The sequence below is a fragment of the Falco punctatus genome, assembly GCF_963210335.1.
Source record: "Falco punctatus genome assembly, chromosome: 1".
In the NCBI taxonomy this organism is placed as follows: Eukaryota; Metazoa; Chordata; class Aves; order Falconiformes; family Falconidae; genus Falco; species Falco punctatus.
Genome location: NC_137580.1, coordinates 121225476 through 121247225, shown reverse-complemented (window position 1 = coordinate 121247225; position 21750 = coordinate 121225476). Strand labels below are relative to the sequence as shown.

Here is a 21750-nt window from a genome sequence, read left to right as displayed (position 1 = left end):
GAGGTTCAAACTCTGCCAAACCTCTATGTAGCTCCCACTAGAGTAGCCAAAAAAAAAACCAACCCAAAAAACAAACCCACAAACAGAAGTAAGCATTCCCACTGCAAAATCCTGCACACAACTAGCTAACAGCAACCAAAAGCTTTTTATAAGCAGCTGGGGAGTTGTTTTCACCTCCACCCTCTGGGCAAATCACCTGTGCTCCTGCCACAAGAACTCAGCCACGTGTTCCTTCCCCCAGTCTGCCTGTGTGGAATTTGCTCCACACAGTTTGTAGTTTAGAAGAACGGTTTGAGGCTCCAAAGTTATGAAAACTTTTAACAACATGTAAAAAGAAAAAAATTAAAGCCAAAAAAGGCATCAATATTAGCATCTGTGAAATTTCCACCTGCTACATAAAACTGCAGAATAATTCTGATAAAGTCAAAGTTGCCTTATGTACTTTAGACAGGGACAAAGTATGCACAAGAAATCTAAATGTGTCTTTTCCGTATCTTGTTAGTTGCTCTTTACTAATTTAGTCAGAAATTTTTTCAGCACCCACAGAGAAGTTCAGGTTGATCTTGTCTATAAATTGCAGATGGGATGCATTATGACCATCAGCCTGCAGTTATCTGATAAGGAGCAGTATATAGTCACCGCATTTTTTTTCCAATTAGGGGTGCAGAAAGTAACTGAGCCTGTCAAAAATCAGGGGGTCCTCCACGTTCCAAGCCATTACGTGTAGAGGGAAGGAATTATCCTTCTTCACCACCAGTATGGCTTTTCCAATGAGATTTATTTTTTAGATCAAAACATTGACTAAATAAAGGTTTGGGTGAATGTAACAGAAATTAGAAGAAACTGTCTAGAGAGCAGGCCTGTTCTCTGGGATGGCAATGTGTGAGCTTCTTTTATAATAATTCTGTGGGTTTTAATGAATTGTTCTAAATATGAAGACTTAAAAAAACTGAGTAGAATGGAATGGGTTTGGTCTGAGAACATATTGAATGGTTGCATAATTAGTGTAAGGGCTAATGAGTCACATTCTTAATGCTCAGTAAATATTCTATAATACTAACAGCAAAGGAACTATTTATAATTGCATCTGGGTACTTTAAAAAGAGAAAAAACCCACAACCTTCTTTCCTGATACAAAACTACATGAAACAATTAAGTTTTGGTCTCCGTATGTGAAGTTTTAAATTTCAAGTGCTAGCTGAATTTGCCTGATTTCAGTTTTGGCTTGTGTGTGCAGACAATACGACAAGTTTAATTATCTGGCTATCTGCCTTACATGTATTTCTTTATAGTCTTTCCAGACTTTTCTTAAACTTGCCCTTTTTTATATTTTGCAGTTCCCTCCTTTTGGGGTTTGGTGAACTCAGCTTGGAATCTTTGCTCTGTTGGGAAAAGACAGTCACCTGTCAATATTGAAACCAGCCATATGATTTTTGATCCCTTCTTAACTCCTCTTCGCATAAACACAGGGGGAAGAAAGGTATGTGTTCTATCATGTTCTCCTATTAAAAAAAAAAAAAAAAGATGTTATTAGACTTACAAACATTTGCTATAATTTATATTTCTAAAGCATTTACATTTTTATCTCCCTAAACTCTGAGGCTGAATAACAACCTAGTGCTTTGCATATCACACAATTCCATCACTGCTGGAAAGATAACAACTGTACGTTTTTAGGTGTCTTCTAACTTGTATTTATATTTTCATATTAACTGTTACTTGAAACTCTGCTGTCTGGAAGATTAGCATCTCACTTGGAAACTCCACATTTATAATTAAATTAGGTGTTCATCCTGAGTGGCATTTTAAAGGTGCTATTTGGTTTAAGATTGGCTGAGACCTTCGTTTAGTCATCTAAATCAGGATAACATTGCAGTGCCATCACATTAAGGGGTAGGAAGGGATGAATGAGCTTCTTTATGTTATGAAATAAAAGGAACTGTGAGATACATATCTAAGCATGGGAGAGGCAGACAGATGTGTTCAAAAAGTAATCTAGTTTCTGTGTTATCTAGAGCATATTGGCACTCATTGTAGGATTTTTGTTATTGGATATGTCCCCACATATATTAACTAGAAAACAGAATGGCAACATTTATTTTAGTAGATCATAAGTAAATCTCCAAGGATATTGTATCAGATGAAAATGAGAGGTTAGCAAAGACTATCTTATTCATCTAAAATCACCATAATTTCTTGTTGGAAAGTGACTGCCACAGCTGACTAGCTTATTAACAACCATTTCTGACCAACAATATTTTTTAAATTATGTATATAGAAAACTTATCTTGTTTACTCAGATTTTGAAAGTATATCTTAATAAGACGAGGTATAAGTCATTCTGAGCTAGATAACCTCAGCTTCTAGGGTAGTCCATGTAGATTAAAGGTGGAAGCAGGAAATAATCTTGACAAAATGGTGCTTTGCAAAAAGGTGGAGATGGTTCTCCAAAGTGTGTGTACATATAGAAATACTGCTGATAGGTGGTAATCAGTGATTATATTCTCACTTTTCTCTACTATATCTGAGTTAGGAGCTAAAATTTGGACAAGGATTTTATTTTATTGTAGTAAAAACCTTGAGTTCAGTAATGTTCCTATGAGGTTTTGCATCTCAGATGCGGAAGCATTGGAAGTCAACGTAATTCACAAGAAATAATTTATGACTATGGATTTGAAAAACACCCAAGTATGTGCATTTGTGCTTGCTGACCTAGCACTTAGAAGCAGAACTGAAAATGTTATGCATGTATACAGTGGAAAAATGTAGAAAGTTAACAAATACAAATAATGAAAGCAGATTTGGCTCCCAAACGTTTCACTTTTAATAATCTTATATCATTAGATTAGTTAGGGACATTTTACATACCTGGTTCTTAAAAGTAGTTTCTGCATTGCCAAGGTTAGGTGCTAACTCGTTCTTTCCATTTATGTTTACTAAAATAATTATACTTACTAAAAATTAGGAGTTCTGACAAATTTTTGAGTGCAGCACCAAAAGAAATTTCAAATTTGAAATTTGAAAAGAAATTCAAAGAGAGATAGTCATTTCAAAGCTTTGCAAATACCAAACTGATGCTAATGATTAAGCTTTATGATTTTTCTTTCACTAAGGGATGTATTCACAGTATGGAAGCTTAAGGAAAATCCTCAGATAGCTAAGTTATCAATTCAGTTTATCCTACTAAAGGGTTGATACTTTTCAGTTCTAAAATTATTTGATAAATATAGCACCTTGGACCTGTTGGCACTCTTGGAAATAGTCATTAGTTCATGATGGATTTGTGTTGCTTCCCTTATGTGAGGGTGCTTAAAAGGGTATTTTAAAGATTTTGTTGCTTATTCCATGCAGGCAGTTCTCTTTAGTTCAATCTGTAATGCAGAACAATGCAGATGAAAAGGCATTGTGATTTACAGTATCAGAACAAGCACAGACTCTTAACAAAAGATGATTCCAAAATGACTTACCTTCTCCGGTTGTCTTGACAAATGAGATTTCTGCTGCAAACAGCATGAGTTGTTAGGAGTTTGCTCTGTACTTCCTGTGAGGTTCTGGTGGTACATGTGCACATACATCAGAATCGATGTAAGCTTCATCACAGAAATGATAAAATGGTGATATTGTTACTGGAGGACAGTAATGCTTCCAACTATGGCCCAGATTTCAGGGTAATACATACATTTTACTTTTTAAGCAGAAATGCATTGAGGTTTTTCATTATGATACAAAAAAGAGGGGGTTTGACTCTGCTATTTATGTAAAGGCTGACATATTTCAGATTATTTATAAATTACAGTATACGAAATACAGTGATACGAAAGTCAGGAATAAAATCACATGTAAGATGTCAGTGAGTCGAAGCCAGGAGTTTCAGAATATTTAACTTCTTTAGCAATTCTGAGAATTCAACTGTTTTTTTGAACCCACTCAGGGTGAAGCAAATGTATGATTATTAATAAAATATCGTAGGCACCGATTCCGTGGGAGATGCTGTGTCAGTAATGAGTTGGTCTTACCACACTCACAAATATTATCCTGCTGCTGTCAAACGGCGATGGCTGCCTGTCATGTTGCAGGAACAGGATTTGTTCTAGTTGTGATATAGTCTGTTTTAAAGAGGTTTCTAAAATAGTTGAATCAAAATTCTCCTTTGAGGAAAAGATTGCAATTTTAATGCCTTAAAAAAAAAAAAAATCTTTGCTGATAGTTATGGCTTCAGTGAGGATTTGAGTTGGCAGGTGGTATATTTGTGTTACTTTTTTGGTAATGTTTTTTATATGTTAAAAATGGAGGTGTGTTTCATGTGCACCAAAGCACCTCCGTTTTCAGGGCAATGAACCAATTGATGTAACAGCCTGGGAATTTTTTAGGCAAGACTTAACCGTGATTATGCTGTACACAAAAGAATTTTATGCAACTGATCCTAAGAAAAACGATGAATAAATAAAAAAGGGATTTGATGTGGATTCAAATAAAAGTTATAATAAACTAGCTTACATGCAGGTGAACAAGAGAGACAGCTAGTTGCACACTGTCAAAATTACACACCTTTTGAAAAGGGAGCTGGGAGGAGAATCAAGGCTTAAGAGAGAGCTAGGTGAAAGGAAATGTTTAGTACAGTTAGCCTTGGAACAGTAACTTCAAGTTTTTAATGAATTATTTTGCTATGAAAGTCAGTTTTATTTGGATTTGAAAACGCAAATGTTTATTTTTAAAAAAAAAACATTTCTACTTTTTGTGCTTCATTTTTGAAATTCACTTAAGAAGGAACAGAAGGGGTTCACCACAGGACCAGAATCCAAGACCAGTCTAGAGGAATGCACATAACGCATACTGGGTGATATGATCACTGACTTAATATATGCTCTTAACTCTTTCATTCCCCACCAACTCGTTTCTCTTGGGCCTGCCTTTTTGGAGGTGGAGAGCATTGCTGAATTTCTGTAAACCAGTTACCTGTTTAGTTCTCAACATCCACCTCAGTAGACCAAAACTGTTCTAAACCACTCCATTACAGAATTTATGTCTAAAGAGTCCATCTTAAGTAGATACCTTTCTAGCCGATTCCATTAGAGAGAATGGTTTATTTCATTATTAGTAATGGCAGGCATTTTAGTAAACCAGATTGAGTCTTTCCTACAATTTTTTAGACCACATGGGAATAACATAATAATTTTCTTGTTCCTGAAGAAGAGTAATGGTCTGAAGTGAGAGTATGAAGGACATCGCTGTCTTCCTACTCCACCTGCAAGGGGCAAGAAGTACAGTCTGTGGCTTGTTACATGGCAGGTGACTTAAGAGTTACTTCTGATCCAAGGTTGAGAAGAAAATACTTCCCCTTCCATTCAGGAGCAAATGGGATGGCAATGCAATTTGCCAAATATTTATACCTCTCTGATCCAATTTTTCACAATAAAAGTTCCAGTGAGCAATAATATATCGCTTTATGTGCTGTCCAATGATTGCAGTGCAGCGTCGGTCATGAGATTTAAAATTCAAGCATCATCAGATGTTATTCTGAATCGCGCTGTGTTATTTGGTATGTGTGCCTCTCCGTTTCCTGAGAAAGTGGCTTTTCAGGTCCTGAAGACTGAATATCATTGAATCAGATAATTGGATTTCAAGATCCAGAATCTCAGCACAAAATACTTAATGAATTTACATGCAGATAAATTCCCCAGAAGAAATGCTGCTTTTGAGGAAACTCCCCAAGTTTCAGTTCTCTCTCAGGCCCAGCTTTGTCTCTTGATTATCCATCTTAGTGAATTTAACATGCAGCCCATTTCAGATAAACAGCCCTTTTAAATAAACAATACAAACCCTTATTAATATGCTAATCATGCCTCTCCACTCTGTCACAAACACCGCTTTACTTTCTCTGCTTTTTTTCTTTGGATTCACATAAGCACCCAGGCAATCAGCAACAGGACAACAGAATAATATTTTTCAACAACCCAGTGTAGTCTGGTGACGATTGGGCAGCAAGCACTATGGGTTTCAGTCTCCAAAGCAGGTTTTACGGACTGCCATGGAGCACAGCAGTGCAAGAACAAACGACCTCACTTCCCACGGAGCTAGTCCCCTGCTGGATTTCATCCTGCTTTCGCCAGTGCTGGCTGTCTCCTCCGAGAGCTCTTCCCTTTGGTCCCCCAGAATTTGTCCCCTGACTTACCTGTAGCCCGTCTGCCTTTGATCTCCTGATTCTCTGTAGACTTAATTTCACGAGCCCTATTTCTGAGATTCTTTAAGACTGAATTACAGTTCTTGGCCATACTTAGTTGGGTTTTTTTCTCCTAGAAACATGTTAAGTAACAGCATGTTACTTAACAGTAGCAGTGGTTTAGACACCAAGTGCATCCCTGCCAATTAATTAAACTTTGTCACATAAGCAATGCTATGTCTTACTAATCATCTTAGGTCATGTTCAAGGACTTAAATTGTGGTTTAAAGCAGGTAAAGTTCTGTTTAAAATCACTTTATTTTGAAGACAAGGAAGGACATGGTGCCTGATGCTGACCTCTGGGGAAATAAATCGATCTGTGCCAGCCAGGACTGTTACAAACATTCCCTAGCTCAGTCTGCATAAAGGAAAGTTACTCAGTAAGATCCATAAGTCTGCCTTCTCATATGGAGCATTAATGAATGCAATCACATATTATTTAAATTAGTATCTTTATAAATAATTGGCTCACTCTGTGCATCATGAGATAATGGCAATATTTAGCAGTTTCTAAACTAAAATGGGATAGGAGAAAAGAGATTTATGAATTGAAATCAGTTAAATGGTTTCTCTGCCAGCTAGTTCTGATTCCATGCTGTTCAATCAATTCAGAGTATTACCAGCATTTTTCTCAAGAGTGCAATATATGACAACTGCCAAGCTTTGCTTTGGTGATTACTAAAAGGACAGATACTGGTGTGAACCATATTTCAGCACTGCAGGAATATAAAAAATGAATTGTTAGAAATGGTCCAGGAGGAATAGATAGCAGTAAGACATCAATGTCATCTGTAAACTGACTTGAGATGAATTTTTAGAGGGCTTGATAATATGTTTTGATTTAGAGTGGCTTTAGAAAGTCAAAAGTCTGATGCAAATATCAAAAACTTTAATGAAGAAAAACTGAAATATAGTGTTGTTGCTTAAATAATTGTTCAGCATTTCTAATACTTCAACAGTATTGCATGTTCTCAGATGTGTTAGTAAATGAACATAATATGAAACCAGCAGGTTAAGGTAACCTGTTTATTCATCCTTGTCATTGATTTCAGAACAGCAAAAATTGCTAAGTATTATTGCAGAGGTACTTGCAAACCTTGCTGTTAATGGGTGATATATGGGGAAAAACATACATTCGGGGTCTTGGTCTGTCTCTGTACTGGGACATCTGTTTCCTTATCACTGCAATGATCCTTTCTTGAGACTGAACCACTTTGGAATATGTGGGGACTCAGATGTGCAACTTCTGGTTTGAATTTCTGATTATCTGTGATAGTAGAACACCCATGAAGTCATGAAGGAGTCCCGAGCAGGCACAGTAATGCGTTTCTACAGCTTCTGCATAGTATCAAGGGGGTTTTGCTCCAGTATAACTACTCTGCTTGACGTTTAACCTTGTCTAGTGTCATAAAACAAGCTCACTTGTCTGCCATGGGAAACTTCCTAGGAGATCCTAGATCTGGCAAGAAGTGATTCAGCGGGCTTACCACACAAGCTCTATTGTACCCCGGTTTAGAGTTCAGGATATGCTCTCATTTTGGCAGCAATACCTTTCTAATTCTATGTTAAACTATATCTTAGCTGCAGTTGTGTAGTAATTAAAAGCAACTCGTGGTATCCTTGCAAAGGCAGGTGTGCTAACCCTGGGAACGCATTCAAAGGGATGTGACTTGAAACATCCAGCGGATCTGCTGTTACGGACATTGGGCAGCAGATCCATTAGAATGTTAAAAGAGTCTGTGGTATCATTGAAGCTGGGCTAGCTGACCCTAGCCAAAGGTCTTGTCCATCGCTTGCTTTTTTCCTTACTCAATTGCTTATTTCAATAGTGTTTTCCTCTTTTCGGTTCCTAATAATGTACATTTAAAAATGATTAGAGCAGCAGCTGGCCTCCAACTACTAAATAGTTTGATATATTCAAAGGAATTTTCAAAAATACCAACTTTGTTCTTAATGCACTTTTTCTATCTTCTAATATACATTGTTCATGGTTTTTGTAGTATCTTATTTGGGTTTATTTCATCCTGCACTTAGGTCTATTTATAAACCTAAATGTTTATTTCAAGCCTTGCAGAAGTAAAAGTAACATATATCTTGTCTTTGTACTTGATTCTGTACTTGAGGCTATAACCACTGACGTGAAAAGACTGAAGATACTCTGTTTTCTCTCGCACTGATCCTGCTGTCGTAGTAAAGGTGTGCAAGTCTTCTAACACCATATGCTTTAAATGGAATATAATTTTCTGGTTTAGCATTATTAAAACACATTTCCTGGTCTCAGATGATTCATTCTTTGGTTCTTTTTTTTTTTTTTCTGGTGTGTGGTTTTTTGGTGGTTTTTTGTGACAAAAATAAAATAAGTATGATATACTGAAACTTAGTAGAATATGATAACATTTTCTTGAAATTGGGTAATTTTGGCACAATATCAAAGAAACATTTTTAAGTGAGACCCTGCTGTAATGGATGGGGATGTTACATGTTATTTTGTACATGGAAGTTGAATCATACTATCAAAGTCAAGCTATCTGGGGAAGAAGGTAGCACATATAATGCTATTGTTCAGCTGCCACCAGTTCATCTGGGGCAAAAGATTTGCCATGCTGACCAGAACTAATGAGAATCCACACTCTTCTCTTCCTGGTAAATCCTGGCCTCAACATTTTACAGTTGTGTGCTCTCAGTTCAATGGCAAAAGGCTGCAATTTGTAAAGCAGTTTTTATGATCGCTGGTTGTGCATATTGGAGACTTTTTTTCTTTTCAGAAAGCAGATGTTAGGTACCTGTTATGTTCAGTTACCAGTCCTTTAGGAAGGTGACATAGTCAGAACCCTAAATAGCTACGTAGCTATAGTAGCTAACATTACCTGTGTTTAAAAACAGCATCGCAACAGTTTCTTTCAGCATTTAAGAATAATTTACACAGCATCCAAGACATTTGCTTTTTTCTTTTTGTAATCAATATAAGTCCATCTTGAAATTATTTTGAAATGGTAAGTAAATAATTACTTATCAACAATTCAAAAAGTTCAGGTCTTTTTATTTCAATATTAGTTTATTTTCCTATGTGAGAGTAAACATTTGAGCTTTACAGCTTCCTAGCTGGCAGGTGTATATTGCATAGTAAATAGGGCTTCTAACACTAACCGTGTGTTGGCTGTTGTTTGGTTCTTCATCAATTAAGTCGGTGGCAAGACTGTTAACCGATCAGCCTTTATGTCCTGCATCCATCAAGTATGTATTTATAGCCAAGATATTTTTCCTGAAGATGATTTAAAAATTGCTCTGGAATGCTGTAACATAGTGTAGATTAGGAGACCAGTTTATACGTGGAGAGGAGATTTTATAATGTACACTAGGTGTCTGCTGCCCATCTAGGCAGGAGGCGCATTTTGGCTGAAGATATGTTAGTGGAAGAAAGGTAAGCTTTCTTCCAGAAAGTGCTCTGCATAGTTGTACAGATGGCAGGCATCCGGATTGCACATGGCCTGCTGGTGGCAGCTGTGAAGTGTGAGTGCTGAGACCCAGGGCCTGAGCAACAGGCACCTGATGCAGCCGTTCAGGAACCTGGGGAAAAGGTTCTCTTCATTTTCTTACGCAACTCTCAGTTTCGTCCAAAATGATTAAAGCTATGGCCTGGAGACTGATTTGTCATGGGGTTGCAGCAATCCCAAGTAAGTGAAAACATTCAGGAAATAAATGAAGATCCACCCTGACTTATCATCTGTTCATTCACATAACAATTAAGAAAGTTAAGGTTAAGTAAACCTGCCTTATGGCTGGAGTGTTAAGCCCAAAGTAACTGGAAATCTGGTGCTTGTGAAACTTTTGTTTTGGCTTTGTGTCTCCAGCATGACAGATAACATTTCTCTTAATCACATGTCCCTGTATTGTTTTACACTGAATGTAATCAAGAAATCACAATATATTTGGCACAGATTTCTGCCTGTCTTGCTGCTGAAGTAGGTGCTTTATAATAGATAGACACATGTCAATCCTGCTGTATGCTAGAAAAGATGAGGATAAACAACGCTGCTGCCAGGGTGAAATACAAATTGCTGTGGCAGTCAAATGTGCCATTCAGAATTCTGAGTAGCAGTATGGTGTTAGAGAGAAGTGCAAGTTCATTGTTTTCCCTCCTGGTCCTGTTAATCTCTGATTGTTGAAGATTGAAGCAGGCACGGTTTGCTTATAGGCAGGAGAAATAATCTACGTCTTTTAGGATTAGATGCTAGAAAGGAGCTTACAGGAAAAAAACTGAAGCAGTGGTCAATGAACTGTATCTAATAATCAAAAACAAATCTGTGGATCAGCAGCTCCTCATCAAACTGGGATCTGGATGGTAAAGCAGCGGGGGTATTTAAGCTGTGTATCACTCAACAGGCTGAGGAAAACCATCAGTAGGTGGTTCTGGAGCAGAGGAGGAAAATGTACATAAATTGGGGGTAAGAAACTGTTCTTAATGTAAGGGATGGCATATATTACATGGGATTGCAGGCCTTGCAAGAAAATTGGAAAGAGAAAATAATCCTTTTGCATGTACCCTTTTTTTATTTGGGATATGTTGTTCCTGTACACAAAGTGACAGAAAATCATAGGTCATAGTAGTATTGCTTAGCTGGGTAGTAGCCCTCTGTGTCACTTAGGTACCTGTTTGAACCTGTAACTATTGTTTGTTTTATGTAACTTTCCACCGAAAGCAATTACAACTGAACGGTTTTACCTCCAGCTTCTTTATTGAGTTATTGCTTGTGTCCATGAACAAGAAAGAGACCCAAACTATCAATGTAGGTCTGACAATGGAAATTTTAGCTTTTAAACAGAAATAATAGAGGGAAATTAAACCTGACTACCAAAAATACCAGTGTTTCCTCTTGTCCTGTAACTTGTAACTTGGGAGAAGAGACCAACACCTGCCTACGCCTGCCTCACTGCAGCCTCATTTCAGGCAGTTGCAGAGAGCAATAAGGTCTCTCCTGAGCCTCCTTTTCTCTAGGCTAAACACCACCCGTTCTCTCAGCCGCTCCTTGTAAGACTTGCTCTCTAGACCCTTCACCAGCCCCGTTGCCCTTCTCTGGACACGTTCCAGCCTCCCTACATCCCTCTTGTAGCGAGGGTCCCAAAACTGCACACAGGGTTTGGGTTGCGGCCACACCAGTGTGCACGGGACAATCACTGCCCTTGTGTGCCACGCTGTTTCGGATACAAGCCAGGATGCTGCTGGCCTTCTTGGCCACCTGGGCACACCGCTGGCTCATGTTCAGCCGTCAGTCAACACCCCCAGGTCCGTTCCTGCCAGGCAGCTTTCCAGGCTCTTCCCCAGGCCTGTGGCCTGTGTGGGGCTGTTGTGCCCCAAGGGCAGGACCCGGCACCGAGCCCTGTTGAACCCCAGTGGCCTCAGCCCATCGGTCCAGCCTGCCCAGCCCCCCCTGCAGATCAACATTCCCCCCTGGCTTGGTGTCACCTGCAAACTGACTGCGGGTGCCCAATCCCCTCGTGAGTAACAGAAAGGCATTTGATTAAAGCATCAGTTTGAAGAAACAGCATCATTTGTAAGGAAAGTCAAACTGTTGATTTTTTGAATTTATGTTTTGTCTCTATTGCATCAGCTCCAGCTCTGAATAATACTGTGATTAGGGAAAGGGGTGGCTTCTGTAAAGTTATCTTGAGCTTAAATCTGTATAACTTGCATCGTAACTTGAAACCATCTGAAGGAAGTGCCTACGGGTGCTGATACATCCTGAAGAGATTGTTTCACAAGGCAGTTGGAGCACCTGAAGTGAGTATTAAGAGATAATTCTGCTCAAGAAAGATGACTTTATTTCAGTGTTATGAATGCACAAAGTCTATCTCAAAGCCACTTCTGGATCAAGGTGAAAACGTACATCATATAAATACAAGTAGTGCTAATCTCTAACCTGTGACATACTGCTCAGAAAAAAAATGTACTGCCTACTGCACTCTTATTTATTTTAACAACTCAGTGCCACCTGTCTCAGGGAAGCTGTACAGCAGAAGAGGGCGTTGCATTGAATACATAACTTGCATGGCATGTTGCCACATGGATATATTTGAGGTATATATCAAGGGTGAGTAGGAAGGGGAAGGAGTGGGCAAGGGTTAATAAGGACAAATTGTGTTTCTTTACTTCCCTTGGATGTGCAGTAAAAAGGAATGGGTATACCCCTTACTCCCATATCCTTTCTTCTGTGCCCTAGCCAGCAGCTGGAAGCAGCATATCAACATCATAATTTGCTACTGATAGTATTAAATCCCTATACTCGCATTCTGCAGTCCTCCATTCCCTGCCACACAACAGTGCAAAGTATATCACAGATATGACTTTAAATCACAGCATCTTCCAGGGCTATGCCAAGGGCAGCACAGCTGTGCTGAGGTGGCACTTAAAAGCTCCTTTGAAGATACTTTCCTTAACTAAGTAGTTAACCTTAACTAAGTATTTAGTCTAGTCATATTTCATCTAGGACTATTTAAGACCTCTACCGAAAATAGCATGCAAATGTACTCAGCAAAGAAGCCTTTGGAAAAAAAAAAGGATTAAAATGAGAATTATTTTCAATCACACAAATGTACTTTTAATTTCATCACAGCCTTTCCAAATAAATGTATTTTTGTGTTTAGTTTTGTAAAGCATATTATTTATATGATGGACATTAATAGCTACTTTTGAGTGACTTAAGCTTTTGATGCAAAATATAAATTCATGATCTTTTCTTTCAGTGTGTTACTAAAAATGACATGCTGCCATGGTTTCAATAGCCTGAAGATGGGTTAGGATGTAAATCCCTGTTTGACACATACAAGGCTATTTACTAGGTATTGCTCAGTTAGAAGCACAGACACACTGTGAAACAGGTCTCTGGGTTTGATGTTGCCCAAGGACAGATTTGAATGCTGGAGAGAGAAATTCTGCACCCAGAACCTCACTACCAAGATGGATTTGGCGTGGACAGAAGGCAGGGATACTGGAGAGATTCTTGGACTCATCAGCCACCCAACAGTAAATCCATGCCTCTAAATCTCAACTTTAGGCCTACAACTTTGGCACTTTATCTTGTCTATTTGAAATCTTCACTTACAAGTAAGTTATTAGGTACCCAAGACTAGATGGATGGAGGCTTTTTATAGTGCTTACACCACATTCCTTTTATATAGATGTATATATATATGTATATTTACAGAAGGATATTGTTTTGAAGCACAGGGATGTATGCCAGCATCTATGATCAGATTTCAGATGGAATGGTCCTCTATTATCATGCAAAGTTTTGTGCCATCTACTTACCCATTTACCGTAACCCAAAGGTCCTCGGACTTTGGGATGTCTACATATTGGTTATAAATTATTTTTGTATCTTGTTTGACCTTTTGGGAGGCCTCTTTGTGACAAGTCTTCTGTTAACATGAAGAAATAATGCAGCCTGGTTTCCTGCAGAGTCTCATTTTAACTTCTGTACAGCCTCTGTCCCCCATTATCACTTCTCCACTGCTCCACAGAGCCCCTCCGTTAGAAGGCAAATGCAGAAAATGCTGTGGTTATTTCCAAGTTCCTTTGTGCCAGCTTGCCTGCAAATGCACCTCCTCATTGCCCAGTTGCTTGATGCTAACAATAGTCTATAATATCTGAGTTTTACCAGCCTGTTCCTCAGTACAAAATTGGTTTGGGCCTTTCTTCTACCCATTTTTCACAAAACACTGAGATTTCTTCTTCATCAAAGTTGGGTGAAACTGGCCAGCAGATACTGGAGTTAGTGCAGGGAAAGTAGGAAACAGGTCAACAACCAGTTTGTTACTATTATAATAAACTATTTGCAGTATCTTTTGTCATAGGCATCTTATTGCAAGCAGTGTGTGCCTGTGAAGCCAGGAGCTATCAAAGCTAAGTACTTATGTACCAAACAAGGAACTTCACAAGTAGATGTATATTAAAGAAAGAAACTGTATATCCTGCAGATTGCCACTTTTAGCATCACTGTTTTGCACATCAGTTTTTGGCTGCTGTTTTCTCCAGCAGAAATGTATCATTTTCAGTATCTTTCAGGGAGTACAGCAGTAAGAACCGAACATTATAAGCAAAACAATGTTAATAAATTAATAGGAATGTAACATCACTTGGATAAAAATCTTAACAATGTACCCAGAGGAGTGTCTCACCCAAGGAGTTTTCATTCTTTTAGAACTCTCTTTAGAAGATCCAGGAGCTTTTGAATAGAAATAGTATGCTGTTTTGTTCCTATTGTGATAAATTCCAGTTAGGGAGCTAAGCATCAGAAAGCGCTCTGGGAACCATTGCCAGCTGCAGTGCAAGGACACGTGTAAGGACTACGGTACCTGTACCGAGCAAGGTCACAGCTCACATCCTCCTACAGCTATGTGGCAAGTCTCACAGGCCAGAGGCGCGCTACAAGAGAATCTGCTCAAAAGTACCAAAGCCAGCTCAGAGAACAAGCAGAGGGGTTCAGCTTAAAGTATGAGCACAAGGTATCTGACTTGGTCCTGCACAGCTGGTTTGGAGCTCAGCCAGCCATGGTGGGTGTCTCTGCACTCACCTCCAGGGTTGGGGGAAGCTTCTGCCTAAACAGCTCAGGATATTTGAGTGGACTGATATTATTCCAAATGTCATGTTCTTTAAATACTGTTTGAAGTTGAAGGTTTACTCAGTTCCCATTAGAATATCACTGCAAATATCAGCAAGATATTTATATGTGTCCAGCTGCTTTATCACCTCCTGTTCCTACTCTCCCAAAACAGTTCAAGGGAAGGGGAGAAATTATTTAGCAGGAAGAAGTCTTAGACCAGTTTCATGCTGAATGCTCACCGCTGCAAGTGAAGGCATAATCTCCTCATGAAAGGCCAAATCCTTCATTCTCGATGACTCTCCTGTCTGTGTTGATGCCTGGACTGATAACAATTGCCACTCGTCCCCTGCAAACTAAGCAAAAAATATAAACTCAGAAACACAGTTGTGAATATAGTCTTCAGCAGGGACCCAAAAATATATTTGTTCATTGAAGGCTGTGCTAATGAAAACCTCTACGAGGCATTAGGTAAGAACCCAGAAAGCATCACAAGTCAGGGAGTATTTCACTTGCATCTCCATCATTCTTTGGATAAAAACCTCTTTCATTTTCAGACCTCTGATAATGCTGTTAACAATGAGGTATTCTCAATCCAGTCTCTTTCCTCAGTTCTGGGCTCTCTGATTATCTCATTGAAAGGATTAAGTATCATTTTGGCCAATGGATTTTGCTCATATCCTCTCTTTCACTTACGCTTCTCTTTTCCTGAAAGCCCTTTAGCTGTAAAACCACATATCCATTTCAACATCTAAAATCCTTTGTCTAGTACTGATGGTCCTTTTTTAGTGCACCGTTGTGCCCTGCATAACTAAGCATACGAGTAAAGGGCTGTGCAGTGAGCTATATGTTAAAGAGATTCCTAAAAAGAGGAACTACTGGGAGGAACAAAATGCATGCCAGCACTTTAACTTTTCTTCCTGCCTCTGCCAGATACCATCTGTTACCTTTAGAAGGTTTGGGACTGCCGTTTTCCTGTGAGCAGCATAGAGGTGATTACTGGGGAGAGCGAGCTGTGCTGTGGAGCTGTAAGTTGGTGCTGCACAGTGCAGAAGTATGCAGCAGCCTTTAACTGAACACTGCATGCATAAATTAGGCACAATATTAGAGCATCTGGTGTATGTAATGGGAGAATAAACCAGCTGTGCTAGATGAAATATTGAGTATGTCGAATTATTACAACAAACTTTATAAATATTACTGTTAGTCTGACCGCAATCGTTTTTTAATAGCATGAGATGACAGCAAGAGAGAGGAGTTCTGCACATCACATGTTATGAAAAAGAATGATACTATTACAGAGAGCACAGGGACCAGCACCCAACTAGAGCAGGCAGAAACTGCCTGCAGACAACAGGGAAACTGCAACAGCAATTCCACAATGAGAAGGATAGTTCTCATCGCAAGATGTGCCATCGTAGCAAGAGTCCACAAAGCATTAAGGAGATATATTTTGCAATTTTTTGCAAAATGAAAGTTACATTTCATTAGCTTTTTATGGTATTTTGAGCCCAATCAATAAGCTTTACGACCTGCATCCTCTGTTGGCTCATTGAAGCTAACTGGGCTATCAGCTTTCTGTCTTGATACACTATAGATGGGCAATCACACTTTATTTAATGACTGAAATGGACACCTTTGGTGATACTGGATTCTTCAATGAGATATGTAATTGTTCCCAGCTTATGCAGCTTTTATTGAATTATTATTGAAAACATAATTTCATGCTTGGTTAAGTGGTAAATTTAATTCATTTGCTAGCAAGATACAGTAACAAATATGACGTTACCAGTATGACTTCTAAGAAAGGAGAGGAAGTTCAGTATAGCTAGCCAACAAGTATAAATTAGCTAAGCACTTGTTGGTTAGCTTTTCAAGATGTGCTGCTCATGGATTTTTTAAAAGCACAGGAAAAAACTTTTCCATCTAAAGCAGGTCAGTTGTGACTGAAAGTTGACAGTTGTAATATGTAAGTTGAGTCTTGTGGGTACATTACAATCCCAGTTAGTTTTGCTCAAATGAACTGCCACTGGTCCTGCTTTTTGGTGACTTCAGGACAGGTGAGTCACTGAGGGCAAAGGACTTGTGGCTGCTTATGGAATTTCGTTAACAACAAAAATACAGCACCTTCCTTCATGTAGTTGTGTGTGCATCTACGCGTACTTTCACAAATGCATGCAGAGGGCATGGGAAAAAGGTTAAGAACCGTCCTTTGTTAAACTGAAGTTAGTGAGACATGTCTGAACACGGACTATGTGCGAGGTACACCCGCTTTTTCCTTTTCAACACAAAATCCATGAGAAAGACTCGAAGCCATGGCTTGCTTTATGCAGGACTGACAGTAGTGCTGTGTAGAGCAGGAGATTGGACTAGAAAACTCCAGAAAGCTGTCAACCAACATTGCGCTGAATCTGTCTTTTGAATAGATTCTGGCTGCTTTAGTCCTAACTTCTCTCTGCTTTAACAAAGGCACCTAAGAATAGCCTGAGGAAATGCCCGTTTTTTTTGGGTAAGGAAAAAGTAGCTTTTAGATGCCTGCAGTTTAATGAAACAAATTTCCCCCCTTATTTCTTGAATATAAAGCAGTTCGGACTGTCTTTGGCACCTCAGAGGAAATGCATTGTAAATTAAAGGTAGCTAGATAAATTTTCAGTGGATTTGATGAGATGAAAGGGTAAAGCATTCACTAGAAATGTTTTTTTCATAATAGATTGGAATTTATGGAAACCCTTACTGACTTTGCAGTTACATCAGTTATTTAGCATCTACAACACTACTTCCTTCAAATGTTACCAGTTTTAGTTTACTAATTCAACTGATCATCTTCTAAGCACAGTGAAATTGCATTGAATATACTCAAAATAATTTTTTTCTTAAAGAAACAGGATTATTTTAACTATTTTTGCAACTTCACACAACATAAACATGAATTAAGGGTTCATGGCTTTGGCTGTTACTTGCTGAGCATCCCTAAAAGTCAAGAACACATTGAAATTATCATGTTTTTTATGACACAATTGTCCAAATAAAGTTTTCTCAAGGAGCCCTACCTACCTACAAAATGTTTCACCGTTTTTCTACAAAGAATCTGTGGTGATATTTTACTTGAAATAGCAAGATTTAGTCCTTTTGCTTTCTCTCTGCCTGAATTTCTGAAGCAGCACTGACTTTATAGAGGCCAGTAGGATTTTTATTCTGGCCTGTTCATGATTGCAAGCAAGTTTTAATTCAGAATTTATGAGGTGTCTTTTGTATGGGTTTGAGTTTCATCATGACCTTTTGAAGTTGAGGATCCAACAGAGCTCATTGGCCTAAGTGTTAATACTTTTTTTCATTAACCAAATTTTGCTTAATTTAACATAGAATCTCATTGCATTCAATGGAGTTGCTTTTGGCAATCAAAGGAAACTATTGGGAAGGGGGTAACAAGCAATATTTGGTGCTAGTTGAGGAATCGGTAGATATGTTAAGTAGTATAAATACTTCTAGGGAGTAGAAAACCTGATTTTGCTAAACACATTTGAGATTGAAGATAGCTTAATGCATAATAAAGAGTGCAACATAGTGAAGTTGTAGCCTTAACTGTTGAATCTATGTTTCTACAGTAGAACTCATTGAGTGTGGGCTTGAAAAATCACTGTAAATTAAAATATTATTACAGAAATGAGTACAGTAACTTAATGAATTTGGAGGGGGGGGGGGGGAATAGAAATACACAAAATACAACAAAAGCCTCATTAAAAAAATAAGATAGAAGTTAAGGTTGTCCTGGCATTGAAAAGTCACTTAACAGCCAAAGTTCTAAACAAAAGGAAAATAAAATTTTTAAAAAACACACAAGGGAGTAGTAAATTCGTAATTTCTACTGAGTAAGAATTGGCAAACTGCTTGTCAATAGCTGTAAAATGCCTTCTGTTTGGAAATATTTCAGGACATTAAAGAGAAGAAAAGGTATTTGGCCCAAAGCTTTTGCCTCCAATGTACAATTTATGTCAGATTTATCTTTCCATTTTTTAATACACCAGGGCTTTTTCTGTCTTCTCTGTAAAAAATGGCCACAGAGGAGTCAGGAATTCTAGTGAGATGAGACTTTTTTTGAAACAGAGCCATGTGTCGCTGTCATTGCTTTGTTTGAGGTTATGCTGGCCACCATTTTCTATCTGTGTTACCAAACTCAGTAGCAACACAGTTGCTGCATGTCTTGCTATTATTATGTTCTTAACCAAAGCAAAAATACCTGCAAAAAAACCCTTTAAAGATCTCTGAATTTAATTTAACCATCTTTCTATCTCTGCCTGTCACAGGAGGAAAAAATACTCTTTTATATTAAAAAGCCTTTGATTAATTTTTCCTGGTCTTGATATCCTTTTAGAAAAGGTTCTTTACAAGTCTGCGTAGCCCTCCTCTATTGATAAAGGAAGTTCTCTATGTAATACCACATTTTCTCATTTAAATACTCTCTCAATGTTCTTTTTTTTAATTATGTTTGCGGCTGTTTTAAAGCACCTTAGCTGAAACCTTCAGAAGTAAAGTACACAAAAATGCCCTTTGTTAGCTTTCCTGGCTTTGTCTATCATGAGCCCTCATAGCTCTCTTTGAATGCATACATCTTTGTTTGATAGTTGCATATGAGATCACCAGCGTGGCTCTCAACAAACAAGGGTGCATTTTAAAGGATAAGCTGAGTGCCTGTGAAATCATTGCACTGCATTACTATAGCTTATCTTTCTACTTTCATGGTCTGTAGTCCTCATATGGATTTATTTCATCAGTGCTTGCACACAGCTTTTATAGCGCCTTGTACCCTTGCATCATTTGGCCTGCTTAGACTCACCATAAAGCCTTATACTTAAAGGATAATGTTCATGATGGGGGAAGTATACAAGGCAATAAACAGCTTTTGCAGGTGATTAAACACACTGAAGCAAAGCTGAAGTATTTGAAAACCCCAAAAGCTGTTTATTGTAAGCACAGTAACACGTCACAAAGAGAAGCTGTGCTCAACAAGCCACAACATTAAATAAAAGCTTTTCTTTGCCTTGTCTGGCAAGGACTAGGAAGTTTTGTAGGGCTGCCTTCATTTCACTAAATAGATCCTTCCTTCTCGTTTTTAATGGTGTGGGTGGCTTTCATTGTTCACATAGGGTGTAACGGGAGATAGTTCCAGTGTAATTGCTTGGGATAAAAGCAGCAAAATGTCTTTCTTCAAATCACTACGGAGGTTCTTGATGATAGTCCTTCCCTCCTCTGCCCACCCCACAAGAGGCCCCCTTCGTTCCCAGCTGTTTTTTTTGTTCTTGCTGCTACTGCATTTGTCTATGTTTCGTGACTTTTTTTTGTGTGTGTGTTTGTTTGTTTTTTTCAACAATATCATCACCTCTACTTTCACCAGCACTTCAGAGTTTTCTTAACAAGCATGCTTGAGGCTGAAACGTTTAGCCACTTTACGGAGGTTAGAAGCAGGAGTATTATGAATTACAACATTTTTAATGCTAGGGAATCTCTGTTACACAAATAGCACTGCTTTTGAGTTATCTAAAACTGAACAGCCTTTTTTAGCAATTATAATTTACTAAATCACATGATTGTCAAGAGTCTTTTCTTTAAAATGTGATGAGACTCTTTATTATTCCAACAGAGGGCTGTTTGATAAACTCCCGCAGATTTCTGTGGGGCTTCCTATCAAATGCAGTGTATAAAACTGCATTTGCAATTTTTCAGCCTCAGCTTACTGGCACACATAATAGTAGTTAGATAACACACCGTAGCTATTTGTGCAAGTTAGACACTTAAGTGATACTATAGTTAACTGCTGACACAAACTATATGACAGAAAAATAAGTCATAGGTCAATAACCCTCACGGAAGACTGTAATTTTCTATGAATATGGATGCAAGGAAACTTACAGTCTGAGGAAAGAATATTTAATATTTTGCAGTGGTTCACAAAGACAACATTTTTGCTGTTTATTGCTGAGAATTACAGCACAGTCTTTTTCATTTATAAATGAGACCTTGAAGCTGTATCTTCTATGAAAAGAAAATATGAAAGGAATAATACAAGTTCGTAACTAGCTTCGATGGAAGCCATATGCTGTAAGAACAGAATTCATCAGATAAAGCAATAGTCAGGAAAAAATCTGGTTAGCAATTCCACGTAGTAGCTGACTGAGGGTTGGGGTTTTTTTTCATGTTGTCCTTTAATAATTTCTAAAAGAACAATGTGTTTTAGGGAAACTAATATTTACTCATTTATGCATACAAAACCATTCCAATAGTGTTGTAAAAAAAACCCTGTGTACATTACATTCTTGTCTCAGATAAATATAAATCCAGTATAAATCTGGATTTGCACCAGTATTACTGAAACACAAATCTATCCTTGAATATCTTTATCCATTGTGACCTCTTACATTTATCCAGGCCAAATTGCAAATCACTTGGCTAAATAGGGAGAGGTGACATTCCTTAGCCTCACTGAGAGCCAGCAGGAGCGTTCATGGCAGCCCCTGGAGAATCTGTAACACTGCATGCAGAGGAGTACAGTGTTTTCTGATGACTCCTTGAGAAGGCAAACTCAGAGCAGACAGTGGTATCATAAGGAAAGACACACATAGGAAAAATGTGTTTCATCTACAGTCGCTGGAATACATTCAAAGGTAACTGCTCATCCACAGATTGTGCTGTACCATTTGGGGAAAACATGCACATGTTGTGTCTGCGCAGGGCAGAAAAGATGAAGTGCAGAAAGAGACGTCAGTCCCTGAATGTGGAAAAATATAACTGACAGTATTTCTGTGGATTTCCTGGGAAGACAGGTGTCATTTGAAGATGTGCTGAGGATTTCGACTGTCACATTTGGAACAGGAATTAAGGCTAATGATAGTAAACATACTGACTTTCTTTTAGAACTCTCATCTCCCTCTAAAAGGA

General features: G+C 38.3%; 1 protein-coding gene across 3 annotated transcripts in view; it reads left to right on the top strand.

Annotated features, from left to right (window-relative positions):
• The window catches only part of CA10 (carbonic anhydrase 10), a 228346-nt gene that overhangs the window by 81282 nt on the left and 125314 nt on the right, over positions 1-21750 (top strand). For all 3 annotated transcript variants that reach the window (XM_080394642.1, XM_080394641.1, XM_080394643.1), the window contains one exon: positions 1338-1480. In XM_080394642.1, coding sequence (XP_080250768.1) covers positions 1338-1480 — 143 coding nt within the window. The remainder of the gene's footprint in view (positions 1-1337; positions 1481-21750) is intronic.